The sequence below is a fragment of the Poecilia latipinna genome, unplaced genomic scaffold (genome assembly GCF_001443285.1).
Source record: "Poecilia latipinna isolate Pla-1442-1.1 unplaced genomic scaffold, P_latipinna-1.0 Scaffold4283, whole genome shotgun sequence".
Classification (NCBI taxonomy): Eukaryota; Metazoa; Chordata; class Actinopteri; order Cyprinodontiformes; family Poeciliidae; genus Poecilia; species Poecilia latipinna.
The window spans coordinates 1-26,675 of NW_015116899.1; the positions used below are offsets into that span (position 1 = coordinate 1).

General features: G+C 39.3%; 1 protein-coding gene across 1 annotated transcript; it reads left to right on the forward strand.

Moving 5' to 3' along the window:
* The first annotated feature begins 12,007 nt into the window (after nucleotides 1-12,007).
* Nucleotides 12,008-25,789, forward strand: LOC106942447 (uncharacterized). The gene is made up of 4 exons (XM_015025719.1): nucleotides 12,008-12,531; nucleotides 19,929-20,010; nucleotides 20,161-20,678; nucleotides 24,553-25,789. Exons 1-4 carry the CDS (start codon nucleotides 12,463-12,465, stop codon nucleotides 24,652-24,654), a joined length of 771 nt encoding a protein of 256 aa, XP_014881205.1. The 5' UTR covers nucleotides 12,008-12,462; the 3' UTR covers nucleotides 24,655-25,789.
* The last annotated feature ends 886 nt before the right edge of the window (nucleotides 25,790-26,675 follow it).

The following is a 26,675-nucleotide window of genomic DNA, read 5'->3' on the forward strand; positions in this document are numbered from 1 at the left end:
CCCAGGATTTTCTGCACAAATTAGTTATTTTAAAATTTACACAACCCAGTGGAGCTTTCTATATCCAGCTTCTTTTATGAAACGTCACTTGGTATTTATATTATCAGAGGGAAAAGCAGAAGCTCCGAATAATTACACATTTAATGTTGAAAATCCTAATTAAAACAGCAGCTCTCATAATGTTGGTTGTTTTTTTTGTTTTTGGTTTTTTGGACTTTGAGGACACTTTTACACCCACATCTTTACTTGCATTGGAGTGCTGAACCAAAACACATTCTCTCTGGGGATTCTGTCAGCTTGTCCTCACTTTCTGTCTTCAATTCATTACCAGTGAGGTTGTTCCAGAAAATGCTGCATGATCACATCACACCATGCCCTTGCCTTGGCTGTCACTGGGGCTTTTGAAGAAACTCATCTGCGACTGAACATCTTTATTCAGCTGTCCACTCTCATTGGGAAAAGCACAAGAAAAATCTCTCTCAGAGTGGATGTTTTTGCTTTAAGGATGACCCAGATTTGACTGTTCATGTTCTGCCTCGCTGTGAGAAGATCTAATCTCATGTGTACACTATGCTGGAAGTCTCATTTCTTCTTTGTTTTTGTGTAAATCCTGTGAGCAACATTTGCATTTGAACATGCTGTATTAATAGTATCCTGTGTGGCATTTAGAAACCAGCACAGCTGATTTATTTGTTGCCATCATTTTTTAGCTGGCATCCTATCCAACGCCTGTTTAAAGTCATCAACAAGAGCTGGTGAAGGCAAAAACAAACAGCAGAAGGGCCTGAATGGTCTCCCCACTTGCGTAAATGGGAGCAATTGAGTCATTTATGATGTCACACACCGATGTGCATCTGATTGCTATGGTTACACCAATCTCTGGATAATGAAGTTCTCATATTGGATTTCCACAACACCAGCAGGTCTGTAGAGATAGGCGTACTGTCTGTCTAAGACGATAATTTAAAGAGTTTACTGTAACAAAAACACAATGCTTAATAGTTGACCTAGTGTTTGTCAGATTTCAGCTGATGTGAGCAGCTTTGAAATGATGTTCACAACATGATGAGTTTCATTTGTTTTTTTAAGTTTAAGTCTGACAAATGGTCAAAAAAAATATTTTGACTAAAAGTTTGAGTTCTGCCTTGTGAGGACTTCAGCCTCTATGCTTACAATGAAGAAGAGGAGATTTTATTCTGGGGTGGGAGGAAGATTATTAGTATTTTTTGAAAGAATCGACATGAAAACTTCAGTAAAGACAAAAGAAGAGAAAACATGTAACACTAATAAATTATCCCCTCACTGCTTACAAACTATATGAACAGGAAGTGACAGACCTGATCTGCATCTCTTTAATAGAAACATATTTTTCTACGATTAAAACGTAAACATTACAAACAGCCTGACTCTGATTGGACCATTAAAATAATTTTAATGTTCCAATCTGAACTTTACCAAAGTCTCTTAAATAAACTTTTGTGGCAGTAATGGCCTTTATGCACAGTGACCAGACAGAAAGTGGACGGACATAAGGGAGTAAAATATGTAATAAAGATCATCGTCAAAAATCAAATCTTGAATGATTGAGTAAATGACTATTTCTATGTCACACTGCCATAAATGTTATTACCTATTGGTCATCCTCATGAAATAGACTGAACCTCTTTACTGAGTCCAGTCTGACTTTTCTAATGGACTAGGGTTTCTCTGAGCTTGATTTTTCTCTGTGTATTTGAAGATAGTCCAGACTTTTGGGGTGAGGAGTTCTGAGGAGGTACTGATCAGCCAATCAGAAATGAAGAGTCCGGTAACCATGGCAGCAAGCCATGGTGGAGCAAATATTACAGCGAAAGGGTATCTGAAGGACAAAACGTATGCAGATGTAAAATATTAATAATGGAAAAAAATGGTAAAACAACAGTTTCGAAGTTTGCAAAACAATTTAAAAATTTGGGAAACCAGTAAATCAATTTGAGAAAGCTGCTCTAAAGGTGGGAGGAGTAAAACAACGAGTTTGAGGTATTTATTTGGCCTCTATTTTTCCCAGATTCTAGGCAAAAAAGTGCCATAATTCCCAGTTTGCAGGATTTTAAGTAACTGTTACTGACATCTTAGTGCTAAATAACATGGCACACCTTAAGAGGTCAATGTGCCTCAGAGCCTGGATTGTACTTTGGACAGCAGTGGGTCAGGGGGTAAATGAAACCTTCAATTGGCTGGTCATATTTCTCAATTCTGCCTTACAAACATATTTCATATCCTTCATGGATTTGTTTAATGACCTTGGGATGATTTTGTATCACTTTTACATTACATGTTGATTACTACTACTGTCAAATAAACGTAAGTACTTAAACTGTGCATATGGCTTTGAGGTGATTTGTAGAACCCAAAGAAGGTCAAAAGGTTTTCTATATTTAGCCCATAGATCCGCCTGACGAGTCCATAATCGGCTGCTGCCTTACAGAGTGATGACCACCGTGTTTTCAGGAGTAATGTTATAAAACAGGCATCCAGTGTGTCCTCCTCCCATCTGTTCTCGCTCCTCGGTCTCTATTTCTCCGTGTTCCATGACGCAAAGCAAGAGTGGGAGTGGACAAACCTTCTGCTCCCCGAGAGGACTGAGTGGGCTGCCGCCATCCGCTTCGTACGCAGTGGCGATGCAGCCAGAGATGGAGGTTTATGGCAGAGAGGAGAGTGAGGGCGGAGGGAGGTAGAGAGGAAGGGGAGGAAAGGCTTTTGAACAAAAGTGAGTGAAAGTCTAAGAGAAAGACATGGTGGTGGAGACAGAGAGGCAAATAATGGCACTGAATGGGGAGGCAGGAGAGGAGAGAGAGTAAATGATAGCTCAGACTGAAGGATGTTTTTAAAGGGGAAGAAGGACGGCATGAGGGAGACATGGATGGGTGAGGAAGGAGCCTGTTAATGAGGAGATTAGGACATGAAGCAAGAAGAGAAGACTGATCTTAAAAAACAAGCCAGAATCAATATGATAGTGCCTGAACATCTAAAACGTAGCTAACACACAGTATTAATATAGCAAATCCGTAAGACATCAGAACCATAAAGCCAAGAACATTAGAGCTTCTCTTAAGCTTCTTATTTATGTCCGTTACCTTTTCATAAGTATAGAATCAACTTAATACTTTTATTGTGACTAATCACTGATACCAAATAAACCAATCGTTCATTAATTTTCCATACTTTGATTTGTGAAATGAACAAGTCACTCTTTAAGAAAGCCCCAACCACGAACCCAAAATTTAAATAAATTGCTTAAATTAATATAAAGAAAGTAATAAGTGGTTAATGGAAAGAAGTGATACAACCATGGCTTATCCTGCTGCCAAAAGAACAGTTCTTTGTGTTAGTTTAACTTTCAACTGTGTTTATTTCAGTTCAAAAGTTAATTACAGCACAAGCAACACACACATAATCATTTGTAGATCAAATTATATGACAGTTTTCACAGAAATATTTATATATATATATTTTTTTATTCTGCAAAGATCTACAGTTTGGTTGTAAAGTTTACGGTTACATTAAAAAATATCTCAACATGTGAAAATGTTAAAGAATTCTATGATTCTGATGTCATTAAGTTTTCCTTTGTAGTATAAAAATGTAGATATATTTATTGTTTTAGGCTAAAGGACATTCCCTAATCCAGACTCATTTTTGTTGGTGGCCCATACTTTATGACCATCCTACCCTTCACAGGCTATTTTAAATTTATGCATAAAACTCACTTCTTTCGCAAGTTTTTAGTTTCCGTTTCAGGATTCTATGTTAAGCGATGTAGTTAATGACAGTAACCATTACAAACGCACACAAGGTTTTAACAGATTTTAACTGAACCAGGATGTTTGCTTTGTAGATCTCAACAAGCATTTACCAGATATTCCTGCAATTCCTCTCATCAGTCTCTTGGACCAGTTTCTGTCTTGTCTTTTTTTATCAGCTATAGAAAAAAATCAGTTATGGTAATGTCTCTGGTGTCCTAAATTGTCTCTAATTATGGATGGCTTTCTTTAGTTGTTTTTTGTGTGTGTGTGTGTGTCCTTGCCTTGAATAACATTTTTGCACAATGAGATTGTTTTAATCTTTTATAACCTCTCTGCAAAGTATGGCTTTAGTTAAATGATCCAAATAATCAAGTGTTACGAAAACCTTAGACAGCAGTCAGATTAACTATACTTGAGAGACGGGTGAACACAAAAAGACTGAATGTGCAACTAAAATATGATTCACCAAAGAATTAGTCTGATGAATTGTACGCATGTAACCCGACTGTAATAACTTTTTATTTTTAAACGTTCTAATGTTTGTTTTCAGTTGAATTACACAGGATATGTCACATTTAAGTTGGACAAAGTGGGTGTGTATACTTTGCATCCCTGCTATAATAACCTTGGCCATTCTTCTTGAGCAATTTGTCTGAAGGTTTTTTTTGTTTTTGTTTTTGTTTTGTTTTGTCTATTCTTGTGTTTTGTATTCTTATCAGCTTGATGTTTGTTAATGCTTTGTTCAGTCAATGCTATTTCTGATCCCAGTTTTCCCCTGTATTTACCTGGTTTTATTCATTCCCAACAGTCATCCTCTTTCAGTTGCTGTAACCACTCACCCGTTTCAACTCCAGCAGTCACCAGTAGATGTACTGGTGTGCTTTGCCCATTTTATCTTCTGCTGATTTCTCACTGAGTTGCCTCCAGTATTATTCAGAAAATGTGATATTTCATTTGGATTATCTAACTATCTTTAAATGGCAGTGACTGCCTGCACTTGGGTTCTACAACATCACAAAATATGCCATACCTGTTGATTCTCATGTAATTTTCTTAGTTTTATGACTTGATTTGTTGTGGTGCATTAAGCGAATTAACTCATAAAACCTTTTTTCCTCAATGCAATGAAAACATTCAGTTATGCTCATCCAATTTAATTGCGTCTGGACAATGATCCGAGACACCCAGCAAATCCCTCTCAGACTGACCAAAACAAAAGAAAGGGCGGGATTTCCAAGTGGCCTAGTTAAACTCTGGGTTTAAATTCCATTGAGATTATGTGGCGCAACATCAAGCAGACTGTTTGTGTTAAAAACTCCCCATTTTGGATTTTCTAAAACCCTTCTGCAAAGAAAGTGGGCTTGATGGCAGCCCTTTCAAATGTTGCACGGCTGGCTGTTAGATTTAGGAGACAATTACTTTTTTCACACATGTCAATGTTGGTTTAGAAAATTTTGTCTTTAATAAATACACTATTTACTTGAAAATTGTATATATATTAAATTTATTTATTCAAGTTAACTTTGTTTGAAACTAAAATTTGTTGAAAAATCTGAAATGGGATTTCAGTGAAAGACAAACTGTGGAAAAATGTAAATGGGCAAATCCATAGAGTGCTACAAACTCCTTTTATTTTAAAATTGCTCCTACCTGTAGTTTTGTGTTTTTCACTAATCTAGCTCTTCCCAGTTAAGAATAAATGGTCCTCGCGTTGACCTCTATCTATTTTCTGATCCCCCCCCCCAGTCCTCCTGCCTTCTGCTGCTTATCTTTAGTAACCAAACCCCCTCATGGCCCATTGATGGCTATTTTACAATTTGGCTAAAAGCAGCTCTGATGTAACAAGCGACACCTTCTGTTTCCAGGCAACCTCAGCAATTATGCCTCTGCCAGGAGAGAGGGAACGGGAGGAAGTAGCACCCCTAAGCCCCCCTCCTTTGTTCGTCTTGGCTGGCCCTGGCTCCATCCGTCATCTAAGCGCAGTGCTTCCATGCAAGGCCAGTGATGAGGGCCATAGCAGCATGCTGCCCTTCCTGCCGCTCTCATTAAATCGTCTCTGTTTCCTGTACTGCAGCGGTCTGGTGAGGACGTCTATGAGAACTTGACTGGTTGCACAGAAACTCTCTGCTGCCCTCTTTTGTTCAGCAATGCTCAGAATGACTTTCACAATCTGATAGCCTGTAAATTACTAAAAGGAGTATAAAAAAACAAACAAACTTAGGAACACTGATTAGAAAGTGCTTCACACCATGATGTAAATTGTAACCATTGATTAGAAGTGAAAGTGATTTTAGCATTTGAAGTCGATTTTATTTCCTGTTCAAAAGTAAGCTTTGTTCCTGCGCTAGATTTATGCTCCATGGCTTCAATCTGATAGATATAACTTCCAAAGCTGTCATTTTCTACTATTTTCTGCTAATATCAAACAAAAGAGCCTGGAGCAAATGTTTGGGCATCTTGCATCAGTGGAGTTGCTTGCAAAATTGCCAACTCCCAGAATTTTTTTTCAGCAGGATAAAACATACCTGGACTAATACTCACTTTAAAAGAAAAAAAATGTTTTCAAAGATCAACATATTGTGGCTAATAGAAATAATTGCACATGTGCATTGCAATTTTAATCCATGAAGTTATGCCTTTAAGGAGTGGCATGGCACATAAAAAGTTTGCTTAATTTTATCCATTTTCTCTGTGAGAAGGGAGGAGTGTCTCATTGTTTGTCATGTGGTGTCATTTGATAAAGATAATCATGGTTTAAGGAACAAGACTGACCAGTGGTCAACGCAGCTATTTTTGGTGGCAGTGTCAGCATCAGCTGTTTAACCTAAAACTTAGATCCGTAGTCTCTGTTTTCCTCAGCCTTCATCACAATTCTGAATGACATAGTGCTTAAAATGATAACTTCACCCTTCACATGATAGCACATTTTAGTCACACTTGGATCCCTCTTTACTGCAACAAGAAGAGAAGTGCAAAAAAGAAAAGCATGTGTAGGTTTTATTTCCTCCAACAAGACTTATGACATTTTTTAGAGGTCAAACGTCTTAAAAGCAGGGTTATAAAAAAGCAATGTGCGCCATTTGTTTTTGAAAAATATAAATATGAACACTTAGATGTAGTTCTTCCATAAATTATGAAAATCCATTCTTCAACCAGTTATCAAAAGTCAATAAATGCTATTTGTATGCTTCAGAAAGCTTTTAGTTTTAGTTTATTACTTGTTCAATGTAAGACTTAAATATTTCAGGAAAATATTTAGCACAGTTACATTTTTTAGTGCCAAATCACAACAAAATGACATCTTAGGGTATTTTTTTTAATAAAATGACTGGAAACAAAACTTTAGTACATTCTCCTTCATTCTAGTCATTCTTCATGTGATAATGTGCTGCCGTTGCTCAAGTGCACTATAGTGTAAACAGAATCTGTGAAGCGACATAAAAGAGCCAGAGACTGAGACACGTATTGCGTAAACAGGCCGGTACTTTGTGATTTTAAAAAAAGACTGAAGAGAAAATAGCGGCCTGGAAGACTAAAAGTAGCCTCTCCACCACAGATGGCCCCCACGCTTTCCGCCAGTGGGTCAGTGGGTGAGCGAAGAATGGAGGCAAGAGGAGAGGAGAGGCTGTGGCTGTGTGCCGCCATCCAAGGGAGAGCGTGGGCGAAGTGGGCAGCAGGAAAAGAGAAACACAAGGACTTCTAAGGCCAAGTGGGCCGAGGTATTTTGTGAACAGTGCTAAAAAGAGACATGATGACGCGCAGAGGTCAGTCAGATGATTCGTCATGAGCTATTTCAGCAATGATGGAAGGAAAAATGTTGACATCACAGTGCTCACATCACTTTTTCACCCACATTCTTTCTGATTATGCAATTGTTAAAGCAGATACATTTGATACGGTTTGCTGGATGTGATAATGTGGAAAATTAGTGAACCGCAAGGTCAAAGGAGCTGAAAACTGACCTTGTTTGATCACCTTTTGGTGGGTTTTGTTGTCAATATGAGGAGCTTTTAACCTTTCATCTGCCTGAAAATATTAAGATCTAATTATTTGAAGCAAAAAAAAAGAAGAAAAACTCCCTTCTGAATATTTTAATGGTTTTTAAATTATCTTATTGAATTTATTTAGTGCAAATACACAATAAAATTCTTCTTATGGCACTTTACAGAAAAAAACAAACAAACAAAAAAACAAAAAACAAATCATTCCCAATGATTGTTTTTTTTTTTTTTTTTATGGTCCTGTCCAAGCAGACGTAGTCAAACACAGAGAGAAAAAGGGACAATTAATAGGAAATTATTTTTGCACAACTAAATATCTTAGAGTCATAAGATTGTTTTGTGTCTCACTGAAAGAAACAATAACCTCACACAATTACGATAAAGCAGGAAAGTCCGAATGAAATATGTAGTAACAGCCAAAGGCCACCAGAGGGAGAAAGAGGGCCCTACTCATTCTGGTTGCGTTTACTGCCACAATACCTCGTAAGCAATAAAATACGTACACAAAGTTTGTAGAAAGTTTTTTTTTTTTTAACTTTTAGCCATTTTAGAGATTTGCATTGGCTTTATTTTAATTACTCCAATCATGCCTAACTTTACCAGACCTGATGAGCAACAGATTTAAAATGTTTCAGTTATTTGATCTTAGAAATAAACTTGACTTTCTTGTAAATCAATGGGTTTCCTCCCTAACTTAATAAAACAAGTCAAATGACACCATTTTGTTAACTTCTTTGTTTAAAAGCTCAGAATTAAATCCTTTCATTGCCACACTGTTAGATAAAAATTTCCACTGCTTTTGAATCTGTAACTGTTGCAAATGTGACTTCCTCTGAAGTAGTCATCCAAATCTGCTTTGTAACTTTGCGATAGTAGCATTAGATGAGCCGAAGTAAACCCATTCCTTACGCTTAAGATAGATCAAGTCCTAACAGCATTTCTGTCTTAACAGCTGTCTTACAGGGCCTTGTTACTGATGAATCCTATTGTGAGATTAGTGACAGCAACAGAAGGGTACATATAAGGAGATCTACAGCAGGAAGAAAAAGAAAAAAAAGCCAAAATGTGTCTCAAATCAAGAATGGACCCTAATGAAGGAAAAATTCAGGATTGGAACTGAATGGGTGGAAACAAAGCACCTCAACTTCGTCCTACGAGACATCCTCCATGTTTAATTGTGCAGGAGGACTAATTCTTCTGGAAGTTAGAAGAGCAGAGCAGAGCATGTCTTGAAGATTCATCCTTTCCGAGAATGACTTTTCTTAACACCTCTAACACTTGAATAACTCACACTTACTCTGTTCTTCTTTACCGGGTTAATGTGAACTTTGTCCCTTTTAACTGATTTAGCTCTTAATGCTCAACACAGGGTTTGAGCTTACTTCAAGTTCCCTGCTGTAAATTGTTGAGTGCTGCTAGACTGAACGTCTCAAAAAAGCACATAAACTTTTCCAAACTCTCACCTGATTTCAAACCAAAGTGGACATTTATGAGAATTATGGTAGTTATTAAATTGAAAAAAAAAAAAATAAATGTTGTGCAGTTCAACTAGAAGGGCAAAAATATAAAGACGTGACTCGAGATGCAAAGGAGACCTGATCTAACACGTATGTACACATTTGAACCTGTGTGTATAGATTGTAGACTTGAGAAAATCCTGAATCTTCATCACTGAATCTTAGACAATTTTTTTTACATATTTCTCAAAACTTGGTATCAGCCAGAAGGGAAATGCTGCCCTCGTGTGGTATGTTGTGATTATATTTTAGAAATATTCCAGCTTGCTTTACTGTACTAATGACTTTATTCAGCATGCATTTGCATGCTGTGTGCGTATTTCCTCTCTCAGCATTACGTCAGATAGTTTCTGCTCGCTAGGAAAAGCAATGCTTACGCTGGTCCTGAGTGTAGCTGACCTGCTGGCTATATTCAGAAGCAAATTGGATTTGCATTGAGCTTGACCTGGAACCAAGCCACAGGTTGCTTGGAAAGTTTACCAGGTCATTGACCGGAGGAGTTAAGGGAGAAAGCCTCTCTTGTTCACACACAAACACACATGACGAAGCTGTTGTGAAGGCAAACCGGTAAAACATGTTAATAGATTCTCTGACAGAATGACAAGGAAGCTTCCGTAAAGCATAATGCAGCAATCTCCCTAACTATGGCAGAAAGGTGAATAACCTTCAAAAACCAACAAATATTTAGCAATACAAATCAATATTTGCAGTGCATTGCAGAAAAACAGAGGCTCTTTTTACAAAATGCTGTTGTGAAGACCAAGTTTGCCACATGTGCTCACAAGCATCGACATCTAAAGTGAAGAATATGCTTTCTAGGATGACATCACTGAAACTGAATACCTCACTTACACCAATCACACTCGGCATTTTCCTCCTCTTCACATCCCTGTCTCTTTGGCAAGAAAGGTCTGTGTATTTGCAAGTTCTGATGTATGTTTAAAGGATGTTGTCACACTCTGTATCAGCAGTGAGCTGATTTTTACTCTAGCTCACAATTACTTCCAGAGTAATCAGTGTCGGTATTTCTCCAGGATAAAATTGAATATTTATTTGTCTTGTTTAAAGATCTAATAAAAAACAATCCTACAAACAAAACCTGTAGGATTGCAGGTGTGGTGGAGAAGTGGGGGCCGGTGCCTATCATTGACTGATGAGAGGTGGGGAACAACCTATACATGCCACTAGTCCGTCACAGGGACACACAGAGACGCAAAGGACATTCAATGCTGCATGCCAACAATCAGAACTTAGGGCAGTGATTCCCAACCCTGGTTTTAGGTGTTTCCTTGCTTCAGCGCAAGTGATTTCGATTGACGGTCACAGGTGTTTGCTGAACTGCTATCATGTGAATAAAGCAGGGAAAGCTCTAGAACATGCAAGGCATTGTGTTTTGAGGACTAGGGTTGGGAAACACTGCCTTAGGCCAAATTAAGTATTTAGTTGAACTAATTGTCATTCTTTTGGACTATGGGAGGAAGCCAGAGTACCCGGAGAGAACAGGGTACAAGCACATGCATGGGGAAAACATGCAAACTCCATACTGGGAGTTTGGAGTTTGTGTGTTTGCAAACTTCAATGTTCTCCCAGTATGTATGGGAGAACATACTGGGAGTTTGCGTGTTCTCCCAACCCCAGGTTATTGACGTAATTTGTTTTATGAACAATGTCTGAGAAAACTGAAATTTTGTTTCTAGTTAGGGGGAGTATTATGGCATTCTGTTAACCTGGAATGTTGATGGGAAATCTATTAACATTTCCCATATCAGTCTATCATAGAAAAGTATTTTCTATGACAACTGAATTTAAGGCATCAATAAGATTAACATAAAAGACTGCCTGAGGAAATGAATCCTTCCTGAAACGAATAAACGTGATCAGAAAAAAACGGGGGTATGGGAGTGGGTGAAGCAGATAGAGGCACATACGAATGAGTTGTAAAATCAAGCCATGTTTTAAATGTATCTATGTATTTGTTTAAATGTAAGCAAATAAATGCATTCGTTTACATATATGATAACCTAATCTTATTAGGTTCATATACAACTACATACTGAAATGTAGATGTGAATAGGATTCATGGTGTTCTGGTTGTTCTAGCTCATTGGTTTGAAGCAATAATAAAATTGCACCTGCTACTGAGTTCTCTCATATGAAATTTGAAAATGTAGGTTGCTGACCTATTTTGTTATAATAAAAAAAATATTGGAACATCTTAATTTTTATTGGGAAAAATGTTTCTGTTTATCTGAAACTTTCTAGTGAAGTACGGTAAATAACAGTTTGTCGCATGGCAAATGAGCGCAACTGTGCTCTCCTCTGCTATTAAGACTTCAAAAATAAAAGAGGCTCTTCAAAGTTAAGATTAGGTTACCTAAGAAAAATAAATGTGGGCTTGAACACACTGTGAAAGTCTTTGAGGAGAAAAACATTTTTTCTTTATTTATTATCGACTTATATTAATTATAGATCGTTTTTTATTTAACTACCATTTTTAAATGTATTTATTAATTTATGTCATTTCTACGATCATAAACTAAAAATGTCAACAGGGATCTCTCCGCAGTGTGGCTTTAACTCTTAGCTCCGCCCATTGGCTCAATATGGGCCAATCACAACACACTACGAGCCCGTAGAAAAACACTTAGCCAATCGGTGTGCACTACGGCTAGAGCCGGAGCAGGATTTCTGTGTTTGTGTGTCCGATGATCAGTCAGGCTGTGTGTATGTGTGTGAGTGTGAGAGTGAGTGTGTGTGCGTGTCTGAATGCGAGCGAGTTTGGTGTTATTTTATTATTTTTAAAGGAACATCTTTGAGTTAAAACTGTGTTAGAGTAAAAGAAGGCTTCCGGAGGAGAACATGTTAACCTACCTGGCGCATACGAACTCAGATGAAGTGGTAAAGAAGTAGTTTGCTGCGTACAGCTCATGAACACAAGACGCATCTACGCAGTTTAACTAAATTCGGTTTAACATCTTGATCGACATCGGCTAACCTGAAGTTCAGATTGATTTTTTAAAATTTTGTCGTAACTAGTAGGTTTTCAAGTAAAAATGCCTTCTGTAGGTCGCTCAGGTTAGCTAATGAACTTGTAATCGTCATTTAAAAGACATCAAAGTAGCTTATTATTGGTGATAACCATAAGCTACTTTACATAAAATGCTAAAGACACTGACGAAAAAGCTGAGAAGACATTCACTCAATGAAATCCATCCTTTCCAGCTGAAGGTAAGTTGGAATCAGTTTCTGTTAGAAAACATGGTTGTCATTGCAGGGAAAACATCTGAGAAAGACATTAGCCTTAGTGGGTGCAGCTTGGCTTTACTTTAGTCAGATTGAAGTCCTTGTAATGACTCCTGCAAGGGGTAATAATGAGTTAATTACCATTCTTTCCTTTTCAGTTCTCCATTTTGCCTCGGTAATTTTATTTAAATTTTTTTTTACTTTCGTGTGTTCTCAAATCTGTAGTTTTCTCTGCCTTTGAGTTCATTACGACTCATTCAGTACCATGTTTGAAGGCATTTTCAACTCTTTTCCAGATGTGGATAATATAGCTTTTACTCATGCTTTGCTGTGTGTGTGTGTGTGTGAGTGTGTATGAGTGAGTGAAGGAGAGAGAAGGAGAGTAACACATTTGCACTCATTTTCTTCAGGCTCTATAATTGCTCTATGTGTCAAGACAAACATTGAACAACAATTTGGATCTATAGACAGACTAGAAAAAAAACAAACATAGTACTTTTAAAAACTGCTCTGAGCCATAATTATCCCAACATCTACAATTTTCCACAGCTGAACCCACGTACGTGCTCTCCTTTGTCACTGCTTGCTCAGTTTGCACAATGCCCCTTTTTTACTTAGGAGACGAGTGAATAGTGTCCTCCATGGGTCACTAACTTGCTCCATCTATACTATTGTGCATCAGCCGACTGTATGTCAGTCGCATGGCTGCCATTTTGTGCCAAATTGCTCCCGTTCAAAGGGCCCAGCCGAGGATACTGACACTGAAATCGTGCAACCTCTGTTGTCCACATTTGTTTATGTTTATGTGTTCCCACTCGGTGATATAATCATTTCCTCTGGATGATGGGAAATATGAAGTTCTCCAATGCAGATCATTATGAAAACAACCCCCTCAAACCCAGCAAACCACATTAAACTATTTGACCTTTACCAGAGACAAGATCCATACAAAAATTGGGAAAGTCTTACTGAGCACTACACTGCGAGTCGTTATTGGGTCACAGAAATGTGTCAAAGCGAGTAAATTACCACTTCTTTGTAGTACCCAAATGACAGTGGATATTTGCGACTTTTAAAAATCACTCAGCCAGTTTTTCCATGACAGGCTCTGATTAGAAAATACTTTTTCTAATCTTTGATGTGTTAAGTGCATCAAAACTGTTGAACGTTCTATTTTTCAGTGTATAACTGCATCACCCATGGCATGGACGTTGATGGACTTTTTTCAACTTGAATAAAAAACAGAAAAAAGGTTGCGGACATTATTCTGATGTGAGTAGTGAATGGAGATAATCTTGTTAATCCCTTTATTTTCTGTTAGATTCAAAACTACAGCCACTATCTAAGAGGCTGTAGTAGATTTTATCATGTTTGGCCTTTGTTAAACTGATTTAGTACATCAGACCTCAAGGAGAACAGAAACTTTGCATCGACCAGGACAAGCCAGACTACTAAGCATTGCTAAGAAAGTGTAGGTGCTTGTCCATGCAGGTTCATTGGGATGCTCTTGGCTCACGTGGCAATAGATGGAGTACAATGTGGAAACCACCACTTCATCACAGGGCTCACATTGTTCTTAGGTGTGGTCACCAATTTACCTAACAGTCATAGTTTGAGACTGTGGGACAAAATCAGAATACCCAGAAAGAACAGGCAATCTCCATGCAAAAAGACTCCACGCTTGGGATTCGATCCCAGGACCTTCTCGCTACCATGCAACCTACTTTATGTTTATTAATTTGAGAATTACAGGGTAGATGAGGATGGACTTCTCATGTTTACAAAATCCTGAAATATAGTTTCATTGGGCCATTAGACTCTGGTATTTTTAGTATTTTAAGCTATGATTTTCATGCAGCCATTTGTTTGTGCCCTGGAGATTTGACTCCTTAAAAATGAGGCATTTGCTCATACAGTTTTCATCTCTGATTGTTATTTAAAGATGATAATATTCACTTATGTGCTTAAAAAAAACTCATAGATTTTCAGAGCAGTAAAGTTGTCTTCCATTAGTATTACAATTATTCACCAATGAGCTTCATCATGTTTTACCAGACATGATGCGTATAGCTATAGTAGTGATCATGTTTTGATCCAGTTAACAATTTTATTCACTTTGCTAAAGTGCTAAGCTAACATTAGCAAGCTTACTTTGCTGTGACTGATTGATGGATTGACTTCTAATACAGTTCAGAGCCGGTTAAATGGGGCTGATTGCATGACAGTGGGTTGAAAACATGTAGATTATTAGGGAAACTCTAGATTTGCTACATCGTGTACACAGGCAATAATGTGATTTGCAAGCTGTGCACAGAAAAATAGTAATGATTGTTGCAGACTCGGCTGCAAGTGTAAACAAACAAACAAAAAAATCCATGGCCAGATTGTTTGCTTCTTGTACAACTGATATAAAATCAGTCAGCAGATCAGGAATGGATAGTGAGATTTGAGTTTACTCTTAATACTAATAAATTATAAATACTTGAACCTCAACATCTTGACGTTTAAGTCATTCCTAAAACTTTAGAAGCATGGAACAAAGAAGCATTTTACAGGTTTGCTAAAATATAAAACAAAACAATCCGATAATGCAAATGTGAATGCTACAGCTGCCGTCATTATTTATTAGCCAGTTGCCAGGACATGTCGGAGATTAATTTATATTGAATTGCAGTGGTCATTGTAATACCAGCATGTGAAGCACTAAAATTGTCAAGGACTGCATAGATGCAATATTTAGTGGACCATTGCATTTCAAATCCAATATATCCATTCTCTGCTTCCTCGTAATATACATAGTTGGCCAATTGTTGCCAATATAGTTAGTAATAGTTAACCAATGTAATATAGTTGGCCAACTCTTACTGCCCATAACCTCCACACTGGATAATGATTTCAGTGAAGTTTATAGAAAGTAAAATTTTCATAAAAAGAAAAAAAGAAAAGAGTGAGGAAAATACGTTTGTCTCAACAGATGTTGCCAATGTGACGGTCGGTACAATTATTTCAGTTGCATGTTTTCATACTCAAACCTTAGTGAATAGCCCCAATCGATTGCATGGTGTAGTCAACTCGAGTCTGTCTAAAGTGTGGACTGCAAATATACAGGTTATACAGTAGCAAACCTAAACTTTGCTGTGAGAATTCTAGAAGGTCCAACCACTTTCCTTTGTATAAATGCAACCAAAATCTCCAGTTCAGTAGACAGCATGAACAGGAGCCAGTTTGTTAACAATTAATTAACATCAATTGTTAATGTTTAAACAGCAAAACTTGGCCCATTTATTCCCTTGTACATTTATAAACCCTGATCTGGGGTTAGCATCTTAATGAAAACTATTTATCTGCACTTTGACTCAGGAGCCACATATTCAAGCTTTGCATCACAACTTTGCGCATGCTTGTGCCATGTTCTTTCTTTGCTGCTTCTGGTGCACATGTGCAGCAGTTTCTTGGAGGCTGATTTGCATGGAAGAACATCTGAAGCAGCATTAGATCCTTGTGATTTGTGCTGTATCTCAGTTTGTAAGGTTGCTCTGCCCATGCAGAGCCCACTAAAGCTGGCCTTTTATCTCGTACTTTATAAAATTACTTCCAGCAGAGAAAGCGAGCCCATTGTTCAAATATTTTCACTGATTGGGTTTTACTCCTTAAGTGAGCCCATAGTTTTTTTTTTTAAATCAGCATGGCTTACAGCAGGTTCTCTTTGATGTTGTTCCATCTTGTTCGTTAAAAGTAGCTGCTTATTGCTAAAAATGGCATACCAAAGTCGGACTTCTCTGAATTCTAGACTTCTTCTCCTGTTTCCAAGGGCTGGTTTGCACACAGATTTTAAATTGGAGTTTGGTCTTCGTGCAGCAATCCAGGCACTCGAGGTGATCAAAAATCGGCCTAACTTGAGTTAAAAATCCACATGTGTGCAAGAGAAAAGAAATCGACCATCTCTGATCTTGTACCGGTGTGTTTTGTGAGGCAGTGTCCGTGTCAGTTTGGAAGGACGGAGCAAAGCTGATATGTGTGTGAACTGGGTGGTGTGAGTACGCTTTGACATTGCCATTGATCCAGCTTAGCAAGCTGCTCAGTGATGCAGGGGGCTGACAAGGATTTCATTCAACTGTTCTTGACACACAAGCACACAACTCTTTGTCCGGGTTAGTGTGCATTAATAAAAAGTAGTTTTTTTAATGCTTAAATATAAAGATCAGAGAAGTCTGTTTAAAGCTTAAACAAGGATGGACAAAGAAAGCAATTGTTATGGGCCAAGAAACGCCGTCTCAGTTATTATATTTGACAATGTCATTTTGTCTCCGCGTTTTGTTGCATCTGCAGAACCCAAAAGGAAGCTGAACTAAAAGTGAGTGCTAACTTTGTAAAGATTAGTGTCGTATTCATCTGAGAAGGATGTCTTGACCCCAGTTTCTATTCCTCTGGGCCTTAAACATTTAATTGGTGATATAGATATTAGGAAAATAGCATTTCATGTTTTTTTTTTTGTTTTTTTTCTCAAAATTAGATTCTCTAAGAAAAAAAAAATAAGTCTTGCGTACTTAGCTATTGAAATCATTAGTAAATACCATCTATATTCTTTTTGAGTTGCCATGTGGCTCAGTGATATAATTAAATAAATAGTAAATGGTTCTTATGGTTTCTTTAAACCATAAGAAGTCAGAACTTGTACAAAACATCCGTCTGACTGCTACGAACTAAAGAACTGACGCATGCTTAGCCATGTAGAACTTTGTGCTTTTGACTATGAAAAAATAAAAAATAAGTTACTTTTCTAAATATACTTTTTCCAATGTTATTGCTTTATTATCCAGTAACACATGTACATAAATAGTTTAAAGCAAAGACGGCTGACTTGACTCCCTCCACAGAGAATGTAAGTTACAAAGAATTATTGCTAAAGAAGCTGGCTGTATTCAAGCTTGTGAATAGAAAGTTGAGTGGAAGGAAAAAGTGTGAAATAAAATGTGAATGTATGAGCCTATATAACACAAGAGCTCCTTTTTGTAGTGAATTAGTAAAAATAGATGCATAGTACCCTAATGGAGTTACTAGGCATCTCTTCAGCGACTGAAAGTTTACCTTTTAATTTTGAATATATAAATATTTTGTGTGCTAAAATGCTTTAGCACTACAGTGGAGTTTGAACAAGATACTTCCTTCTCACCTGTTTTTCATATCTACCATCAGACGACCTGTCTAACCATAAGCTGATTGTCAGTTAGGCAGGATCTTGTTTTTTGTTGCAGCAAACTGTGAAATCATGCCAGAGCAGAAACATTATCAGATGTGGGTCACAGAAAAGCACATGCAAAGTTTTCAGGTTCCCTCTTCCACAGTAACAATCCCTCCTGTCAGATGCTGCAAATATGCAACAGACACTAAGGAATGAGTCCAAAACGGCACATTGTCAAGAAACCTACTTTAAATATGCAGGAGCGAAGCTCACTGGCTGTTCGCGTAGTTGCAGTGCGTCTGTGTACCGACTTAGACTCCCGTTTATGTTGATTTAGTGTTGTGTTTTGGTCCATCAGTGTGTTTTTCACTATGCCTACATGTGAGTTGGTCCAGTTTAGAGTCAGAGATGCAGTATTACTATGACATACGCCCGTATCCTACACAAGGGTCCTCTGATCCATGAGCCTTTGAGGTGACTCCCGGGGCGAAGGAAATGCCAAATCATTACTGTCAGCTTAACTTGCTGTCAGAGGGACAGTCATCGCTCTGTGGAGAAGTTTCCAGACAGAAGCTCCAAAAGCTAAATATGGTAGAAGAAAAATGAACTCATTTCAGGGAATACACATGGCTCTCTTGAGGACATCTATAAGTACTTGAGGGATGATTATAGTTTTATTGCTACTTTCCTGCGCTTTTGTTTCTTAGAAAAGAAGAGTTTGAGCAGTTTCATTGACGATGGCTGACAATAGTTAATAGCACTTAGCAAAGACATTCCCTGCATGAAGTTGTTGCTCAGACTGAGTAATTTTTTTTATTTATTTATTTTGTATCGAAACCCCTGGAACCGTGTGGCTCAGGAAAGCCTGACGGTTGTAGAAATACCGTCCAGTTGAGAATTCTGGACATTCCAGCCTATTAATGTATATAATTAGGACGTTATTATTTAAGTATATTTTGATCCACACATATGATTAATTAACTGTGATCTGTTGTTTGGTTTACTCTGCCATGACTCACTACATAGTAAGTCTTCCATGTTCTCTTGTGACTACATACAAAATATATTAAATCTGATTTCAGACATGAAAACGGGGAAGTTTTGGCTTCGTGATGCAGCAGGACTGTCGAAACAGAGCTCTGCTGAAGAGGCTGCTAAACCAAACAGTGGAATTTCCTTTTAATATCATTTGAATACAGCCTTTGGTTTGTTGGGATTTGGAGCTTTGGCTCCTGTTCCCCCTTTTCACACGTTCTGAGAAGCTTCAGAGCGAAGAGTGTGTGTGTTTTACACACTGTAAGCATATACACACACACACACACATACACACATGCACAGATGGCAGCTGCTCAGCGAAGCCTCTGAGTGGTAATTACTGAGTGTGAGGCGCATTACTTAACTCTCAGCGTTGCATACAGCAGGCTATCTGTATTGTTTCTGCTGCTATAAAAGAGGAATTGATTTTATTTATATATATTTTTAAGCCATGCCTCTTTAGGTCGTGGGAAACAAAGTCTGCAGTTTGTCAACAGGATGACTCAACTTTATGTGTCTATTTTTATTGTGCAATAAAATCAGCTTTTGTTCTCACTGCAACATGAACTGTTGTAGATTTATTGCTGTAAAACAAACACAAAAAACCCCCCATTAAAAACAGTCAAAGAAAGGTAATTGTTTCACGTGTCTAAAATGCAGCTTGTATGTATGTAAACATTTTCTGCAAATTAAGGTGCACTCTGTACACTTTAAATTTTTTCCAGTTGCTCTGTGTATTAGTCTGGGACTACTGAACACCGAGATACTAATTCTGCATTAAGTTTGTCTTGATAGATTTTTGATCTGGGAATGACGTTACAGCTAAAGGCCGACATATAAAACTGAGATAATCGCCGCCGATTTTGTTGCTTTTTGTAATTAAAGCTGTTAGACACAGCCTCCTTTGGTGACCATGTTGCTACAGTGTGTAAAAGTACCAAAATGTAGAGAAATTTACTGGAAATTTACTAGTCATTATGAGATTATGAGTAGAGTGAATTGTTTTGATTGGTTCAGTTATACATAGACCTCCAGCAGAAGAAATGCAACTTGATTTTTTAATAATGTAATACAGTAGTAGTCGCCTGCCTTACTTAACTGTAATATGTGACAAGCTGAATGTTTTTTTTTGTTTGTTTGTTTTTTTGCTGTTTTTTTCTTTTAGATTTCCTATCATGGCAGTGGAGAGGGAGGGGAGAGTGATGACTCAGAAGGCGAGAACCAGGAGCTCGCACAGATTGATAGAGGTACATGAGCCATCTAAATCATTTTTCTTGTAAATAATGATTCACATAATTCAGGTTTGATTTTACTAAATGCACGTAGATAGTTGCATTTGGATTTTTTTTTTTTTTGACTGGGATTCTTCCTGCTCTTTCCTGCTTCAACATCTTCAGAGAGACGGAGAAATTGTGCCCTCACCCCTTTGGCCACCAGCCAGCAGCACAACCAGGGTCCCGTGTCTCCGGCCCGGTTACGACGCCTCCGCCTCCTACTAGATGCCAATCTGGACCGTCACTCATCAGAGGAAGAGCTGGAGCGGATCAGCTGCGGCGACAACAGGAAGTGGGTGTCCGGCTTCCCCCAGCGCCATGGCGACCATCACAGTAGCCCCTCCAGCGATGAAGAAGTGCGGGACCTGTGTGGCTGCCGGTCGCCCCCGGCCTCGGTCAGACCTCTGGTTGAGCCCGGTGCCGCTTGCCTGGCGGCCTCTCCCAGCCCCGTCCTGTTCAGCTCCAGTCCGCCGCGTAACTTGAAACCACCCCCAATGAGGTTTCAGCTCCAGGTGGCTCAGCCACTCGCACGGCCCATCATCCTGACCCACTTCGACCAATCAGCACCTTATAGAAAGTATCGGCACAGCTACAGCGGAGAACCGGGGAGACCCAGTCTGGACCTGGAAAAAATGCAACAGGTTAGTTTCCCAATTTGTCCTCCAAAGTCTACTAACTCTGCAGAATTACAAAGTGCAGAAGAGAAACAGATTGCTTGTTTCTTTTCACAAATTACTCACCAAGTGGGAAAGCTACTTTGGAACTTTGCAGGTTTTAGTTGTGGTTCAGCGTAGCTTTTATTTCCTTTTATAGGTGTTTAGAACCTGTCTTAGAAAGTCAGTAATGAGTAGGAGCAGCACCTTCAGTTTGAAGTCAATACAACATGTTGCAGGGAGAAATGTGCTTTTGCACACCGTTTATATGTATTTCAGAAGAGAGATATTAAGTTGTGTTATTAGTTCTGCTTTAATTCAAATTCAGACTTTTAAATTGGACTGCAGAGGCGAAGCGTTCAGTTTGACAGAAAATGAACAATAATAATTATTATTGCTTTCATATTTTTAAAACTCTGTTTATTTCAGTTAAATAAACTTTTAATGTAAAGTAAAACTTAAAAATGATCTTTTTCATCAGTTAGTGGCAGAATTGGTACATTTCTCAGATATTATTTGCTCCATTTTATGTCCGATTTTATGTATTGTCATTCCAAGTGAAGCTGAGAAAGCTTCATCTCTGTGAAATTGCTCTAATAATCGAGGTAGCAGACTGACGGTGATCTAAAAAACAAAGGAGCACACTGTTTTAGCAAGAGTTGGAGTTGCAGCCATTATCTCTTTGCATTAAAATGGCCTCCCGTGGAGGAAACAGCTGCAAAGAGTATCACCGATAACTAATAACAGTTTTCTGGCTCCTTAATGACTTCAAGTGGAAAGCTTCAGCCTGCAGTGATGGAGACTTCTGGAGGTTCAAGGTCATCTCCTCCTGAGAATAACGCTAGAGAACTGTGGTGCCACCAGTGCAGAGGTTGCTACATATTGGCAGCAAATAAGTCACACATGTCTAAGAAAAGAAAATATGACAGACTTGAAGGAAGAGAAAAGGATGGCCAGCAGAACAGTAGTCCGAACATATTTAAACTGGAAAATCCTCATTTGATCGGAAGATGATTTGCCTGTTAGAGAAAACAATGACTCAACCAGTGTGTCGGGTTGTTCTTCTTTGAAATAATAAAAATAAAAACCACTCTGTCAGTGGGAACTATAGAAGTTACGTGAAGAACCGGGATCAATGCTGGCATTTGATGTTTAAAATACTCTATCTGTTCTTAAGCATACCGCAGAAACGTGTTATGACACAAAGGGAAACTTTTAAAGGAATAATATTAACACTAAGAAGCATGCAGGACAGCACAAAATGCAAAGAAAGCCTTCCATTTCCTTAGCTGGACACTCTCCACCTCGGTGGTCCTGCTGGAGAGGGATGAAGGAGAGGGAGGGACGGACGGCAGATGTCCGCCCTCATTTCTCACAAAGGCTGGTGAGCGAGGGGAAACGACGAAGGGGTGGGAGGCAGAAGGAGAGGATTAAATAAACAAGAGAAAAACGACAGCCGCTAATGAGTCATGGAGAAGCTGGTCCGCTAATCATTAAAATCCAATAGACCTGTTGGCCCACACAGTGGACAGGACAGTATGCGTGCAGGGAGGGGCGCGGGGGAGGAAGATGCAGGTTTCAGGGCTCCATATGTCCATGCGTTGTGTTTTTTTTTTTTTTTTTTTTTTTGAGGGAAAGAAAAGATGATGGGAGACGGTGGGCAGTGCTGATCGAACAGTGTGTGTGCATCCATCATCCAGCCAGCATGTGCACATCCTCCTGCTCCTTTTGCAAGTATCCGTGTGTGTCTGTGAGCGTGTGCACGCTCAGTCAAGTGGAATGGGAGGTGCTGCTGGGTATACAAAAGGGGGCCTGCAGAGGTAGCAAGCAGACTCAGCCGGAGTTTCCCCCAATTAACCCTTTACATGAACGGTCCTGCAGGAGAAACTGGAGAACAGAGTTTAAAAAAATGCGGTTAAGGGTTGGCAAATTTCAAGAATTTGGTGCAAGAAAGCAAAAGTTTCATATGATAATTGTTCTAGGTAAATAGAAAAATATGCAAAGCTTAAAAACATTTATTTTTTTGGTAATTTTCTTACACATGTCCCCAAAGAGTTTGGCCACAGCAAGAACAAAATGCTGCATTTATGCCTGCCATAATTTCATTGAAAAAGGAAGGTTAAAAGGTCAGCGAGTTGCTTTCTTTAAGTCCCCCACTAATCCCTCGATAATCCACGTCACAGATGAGGTTGAACCATTTGTTAGTGTAATAATCCATGGAAGAGCAACAGTTTGCGTGCCAGATGCAGGTCATATAGAGTGTACACTTGATGCTCACGTTTAATGTAAAAAAACGTGTTTTAGGAGACAAAGCAAGGCGTCGTAGGCTTGAAATTTGACCCATAACTGGAGAACCCGCCGGAAGAGGCGAGCAGATTTCTGGACCAAACTGACCGTTCTTGCCTCTTTCTTGTAAACAAACATTTGAACATGTGCGATTTAGTTTGGAAGAGGGGGCGTTCATACTTTCTCAGCAGCAGCTGGGCCATAGTCACAGTCACACTGAAGACTACACCACTTGGATTTTAATTTAAGGTTGGCTGAAATTTGATCCCGTATAACTCCTGCACGAAGATCAATCTATGATCTAAACTCTCTGGTTTCGGAAGGGTTGTTTCTTGTTACATTGCAGCCATGAACTTCAATGTTTTTGTTGGGATTTTATTTGACAGATGATGACCAACACGAAGCAGCATAAATGTTTTACCAGTGAAAATCTGAAAAATGTGTCTTGCATTTGTATTTAGCCTCATTACTCAGATACCCCTAAATGACATTTCTTAAATAGTCATCTCACATTAGTCGTGTTTTTGCACAACTACATTTTGTTTCTTCTAGTATTTCTCCATTCATCAGCCCATCTACTCTAACCAGCTTTAGTCCTTGTGAGAGCGTTGCCTCAGCATGATGCCGCCACCACCATGTTTCACAATGGTGAAATGTCTGCGGGTGTAACGTGACAGAATGTGAATCATTTTGCAGGGTAGGATAATTCTACTGTTTTGGCATAGAAGACGATGATGTGATGATGTAAAAGGTGATGTGGTTGATGGTTTAAAAAGAAACAACTAAATAAATAAAAAAAAATAAAAACCGTGTCCTGATAAGTGGACAAAGTTTAGGTTTATATGAATGGACAATATGGGATCCCAGATGAAACCAGGTGCTGATCTGAACTAAAGTAAATTGTGACTCTTAATCTGGCAGATTGTTGTGACAAACCAGCAACTTCTTATTTCACAGCCGCACATCACATCTGGGTGAAATCCACATAGAAACGTACAAGAGCGTATTTTGAAACCAAGCCTCGGCAGGGAGCCTAATTTCTGTTTTCACCTTCACGTTTAGGTGGTCTGCTCTCCCAGTTGTGCCACTGACACAGAATAGATCAGGGTTGGCATGAGGTGAGGATGGGGGCAAGTGGACGGCAGTTCTCTGTCCCACATCACAACAGCAGGAGTCTTGTGTTTCCATTCTTCCCCGAGGTCCTTGGAAGCTGCCTCCCCAAACTTCAGACAATTTGATGATTGTGTGGTCCCTCCGTCCCCACTGTGTGTCTTTCTTTTTCTTTTCTTTTTGTCTGAGAATGGCGAAGCTGTGTGGACATGGAGGGCAGAGGGAGACAGGATATTGCATAAGCTCCGAGTGTTTAGTTTTAGTCAGACAGCTGGATTTACATCCTGATTCACCCTTTTGTCATGCTAAGATATCACATTTCACGACTGAAATGTTCTGAAATCTTCTGTATTCGGTAGTGTTCTGTGGTTCACTCTATGTTAAGTTCACTCCACCTATGCATGTATGTATAAATAGCATTTTTCAGAAAGCTGTTCGTGCTGCTGAACATGTCTGTTCTCCACAGAAAATGCTGCTTAAGAAGAACTGTGGAGGGAAAACGCGGACAATGAAGATTCGGGTGAGTTTCTTGCGACGACGTTTTCATAAATTAGGCATTTCCAGCTAAATTACTTGTTAAAATCACTTGGAATTTCAATTTTAAGAAACGTATCTTCTTTCTAAATAAAATTGTAGAAACAGACATGGGATCTATGCGGGGTGTTTGGCAGGAGGTTCACTACACGTAGCACACTTTCCTGGAAAAGCAAAGTAGTTATTTACACATAGTTCTACTGTCGTTTTGAGTTGGTAGTGATAAAAAGTGATCGCTTGTCAAAACTGTATATTTACGAGGTTGCGTTGACATTTTACCAAAGTTTAATGCTGCTCTCAAGAGGGGCTGCAGCTCTGTGTAAACGATTATCTGTGGGATTTTCAAAATTCTCTAAATCCCAGCTCCGCTTTTCATAGCAGCTTGATCAGAGACTAGTGCGGTGCTGCCTCTCCCCCACCTGTTGCTGCTCACTGCCAGAGACTGCTGAAAGGATGCACCTGCATTTTTCTAGCTCTCACCAAAAAATGACAAACATTACGATTTGGTATTTTTTCTGCCCACCAAAAAACTGAAAGTCATTGCGTGGAAGCTAAAAGCAGGCCAAAATATCTTTTTATTAACAGAACTATAATTAAGTGTTACAATGTTTAATTTGTGATTCATTTAGCAGCAGGTTAATGTGCTTTTATACACAACACAACCAGCTTTTCAAGTTATTTCTTCCTCCGCTTTACACTGATAATGCAGCTCTTTTTCTTTTTTTTTCTCTACAAGAAAACATACACTCTGCTCTCCTTGTTTAATTTTTGAAAGCAAATTAATTGGTTTCAGGTGAATGTAAACGCAGGCGCAGGTTGACCAGGAATGACTCTTTGTCGAGCGGGACGCAGAGGACGGTGGTTCTCGTTACGGCTAAGGTTGCTCCGTTGCCCTGTGAACAGCCGAGCCGGTCCTGTGGCCGGCTCCTTGATCGCCATCCAACTCCACACTGGGACGGCATCTGGCCTTGCCGTTCGTTCCCATGCCCTCCTAGCTGCAGAAAATCTGATAGCACCATCAGCTCCGCACCGCAGCGATGCTTTCAAGCTTCCTTCGTCAGGTTTATCACACCCAGCGACCTTTGTTGCCCCCAGCTTAGTTGCTTTAAGAGGGCGCTGAAAGCTTTGCGAAAGTGTCCTGATGGATCTGAAGAAAATCTTCACTAAAAAAAAAAAAAAAAAAAAAAAGTGTTTTGTTTTTTTTGTGTGTGTGTGTGTGTTGTTGCTGTTTGAGGGGAAGCTCGACTGGAACGAGCCTCGGCTTCTTGGCGCGGAGCAGCCCACTCCAGAAGGACGCGCAGTGTGCTGAGAGAAGTGACGTTATTATCACGTTGTGTGGGATAGTGTCAGTGGAGCCTTATCACACTCTTGTTTATGTATACACACCAACTGTGGCTGCAGCTCGTGTGCTTCGCGCGCCCCAGCTTTGTGTGTGGAGATGGAAAGCGAGGATGATCTTTGAGTGAGTGGCGGTGAGAGGTAGAGGAGGAGGAAGAGGAGGTGGAGTGCGTGCGGCTCCCTTGTGGTGTTTTTCCAGGGATGGAGTCATTTTCCATTTATAGCCTGGGCCGGCTGCGATCTGTTTAGCTCCACTGAAACACACAAGTATTACTCATTATCCTTCATTCTCTCTCACTGGTTGTGTTGTCCATGTCGGTGACGTCTGCAGGCACTGGGTCCTTTCCAGCTTGTAGATTTTTCCTTTTTATTTTTTTCTTTCCTTGTAGCTGTACACAGCAAGTCTTTGAGCTGCTTGGAAACAGTTTTTTTTTGTTTGCGCCACTCATCTGTTTCCCCGCCTTTTATCTGCAAACGCTCGATTTCCTGGCTGCGGACCAGAAGAGACACTGGAGCTGATGGGGCCCTACGTTTCAAGCAACTCAAGCATGAGAGTAGTCGCAGGGGTCAGGGAGGTCGGCAGTGGTGTGTATGAAGAGGAGGGGTCAGTTGGTAAAACAGATTTGGCTGCTTCTGACTGTTTTTTTTTGTGTGTGTGTGTGTGTGTGTGTGTGTGTGTGAGAACATGTTGGAAGCAGAACTGATGACGTCTGGAGT

Excerpts from the sequence above, each read along its gene's own strand:
- LOC106942447 (XM_015025719.1), top strand. The coding sequence starts at position 12,463 with ATGCTAAAGACACTGACGAAAAAGCTGAGAAGACATTCACTCAATGAA. Across the intron at positions 20,011-20,160 it reads GCTCGCACAGATTGATAGAG|AGAGACGGAGAAATTGTGCC; the intron begins GTACATGAGCCA and ends CAACATCTTCAG. Across the intron at positions 20,679-24,552 it reads ACCTGGAAAAAATGCAACAG|AAAATGCTGCTTAAGAAGAA; the intron begins GTTAGTTTCCCA and ends TGTTCTCCACAG.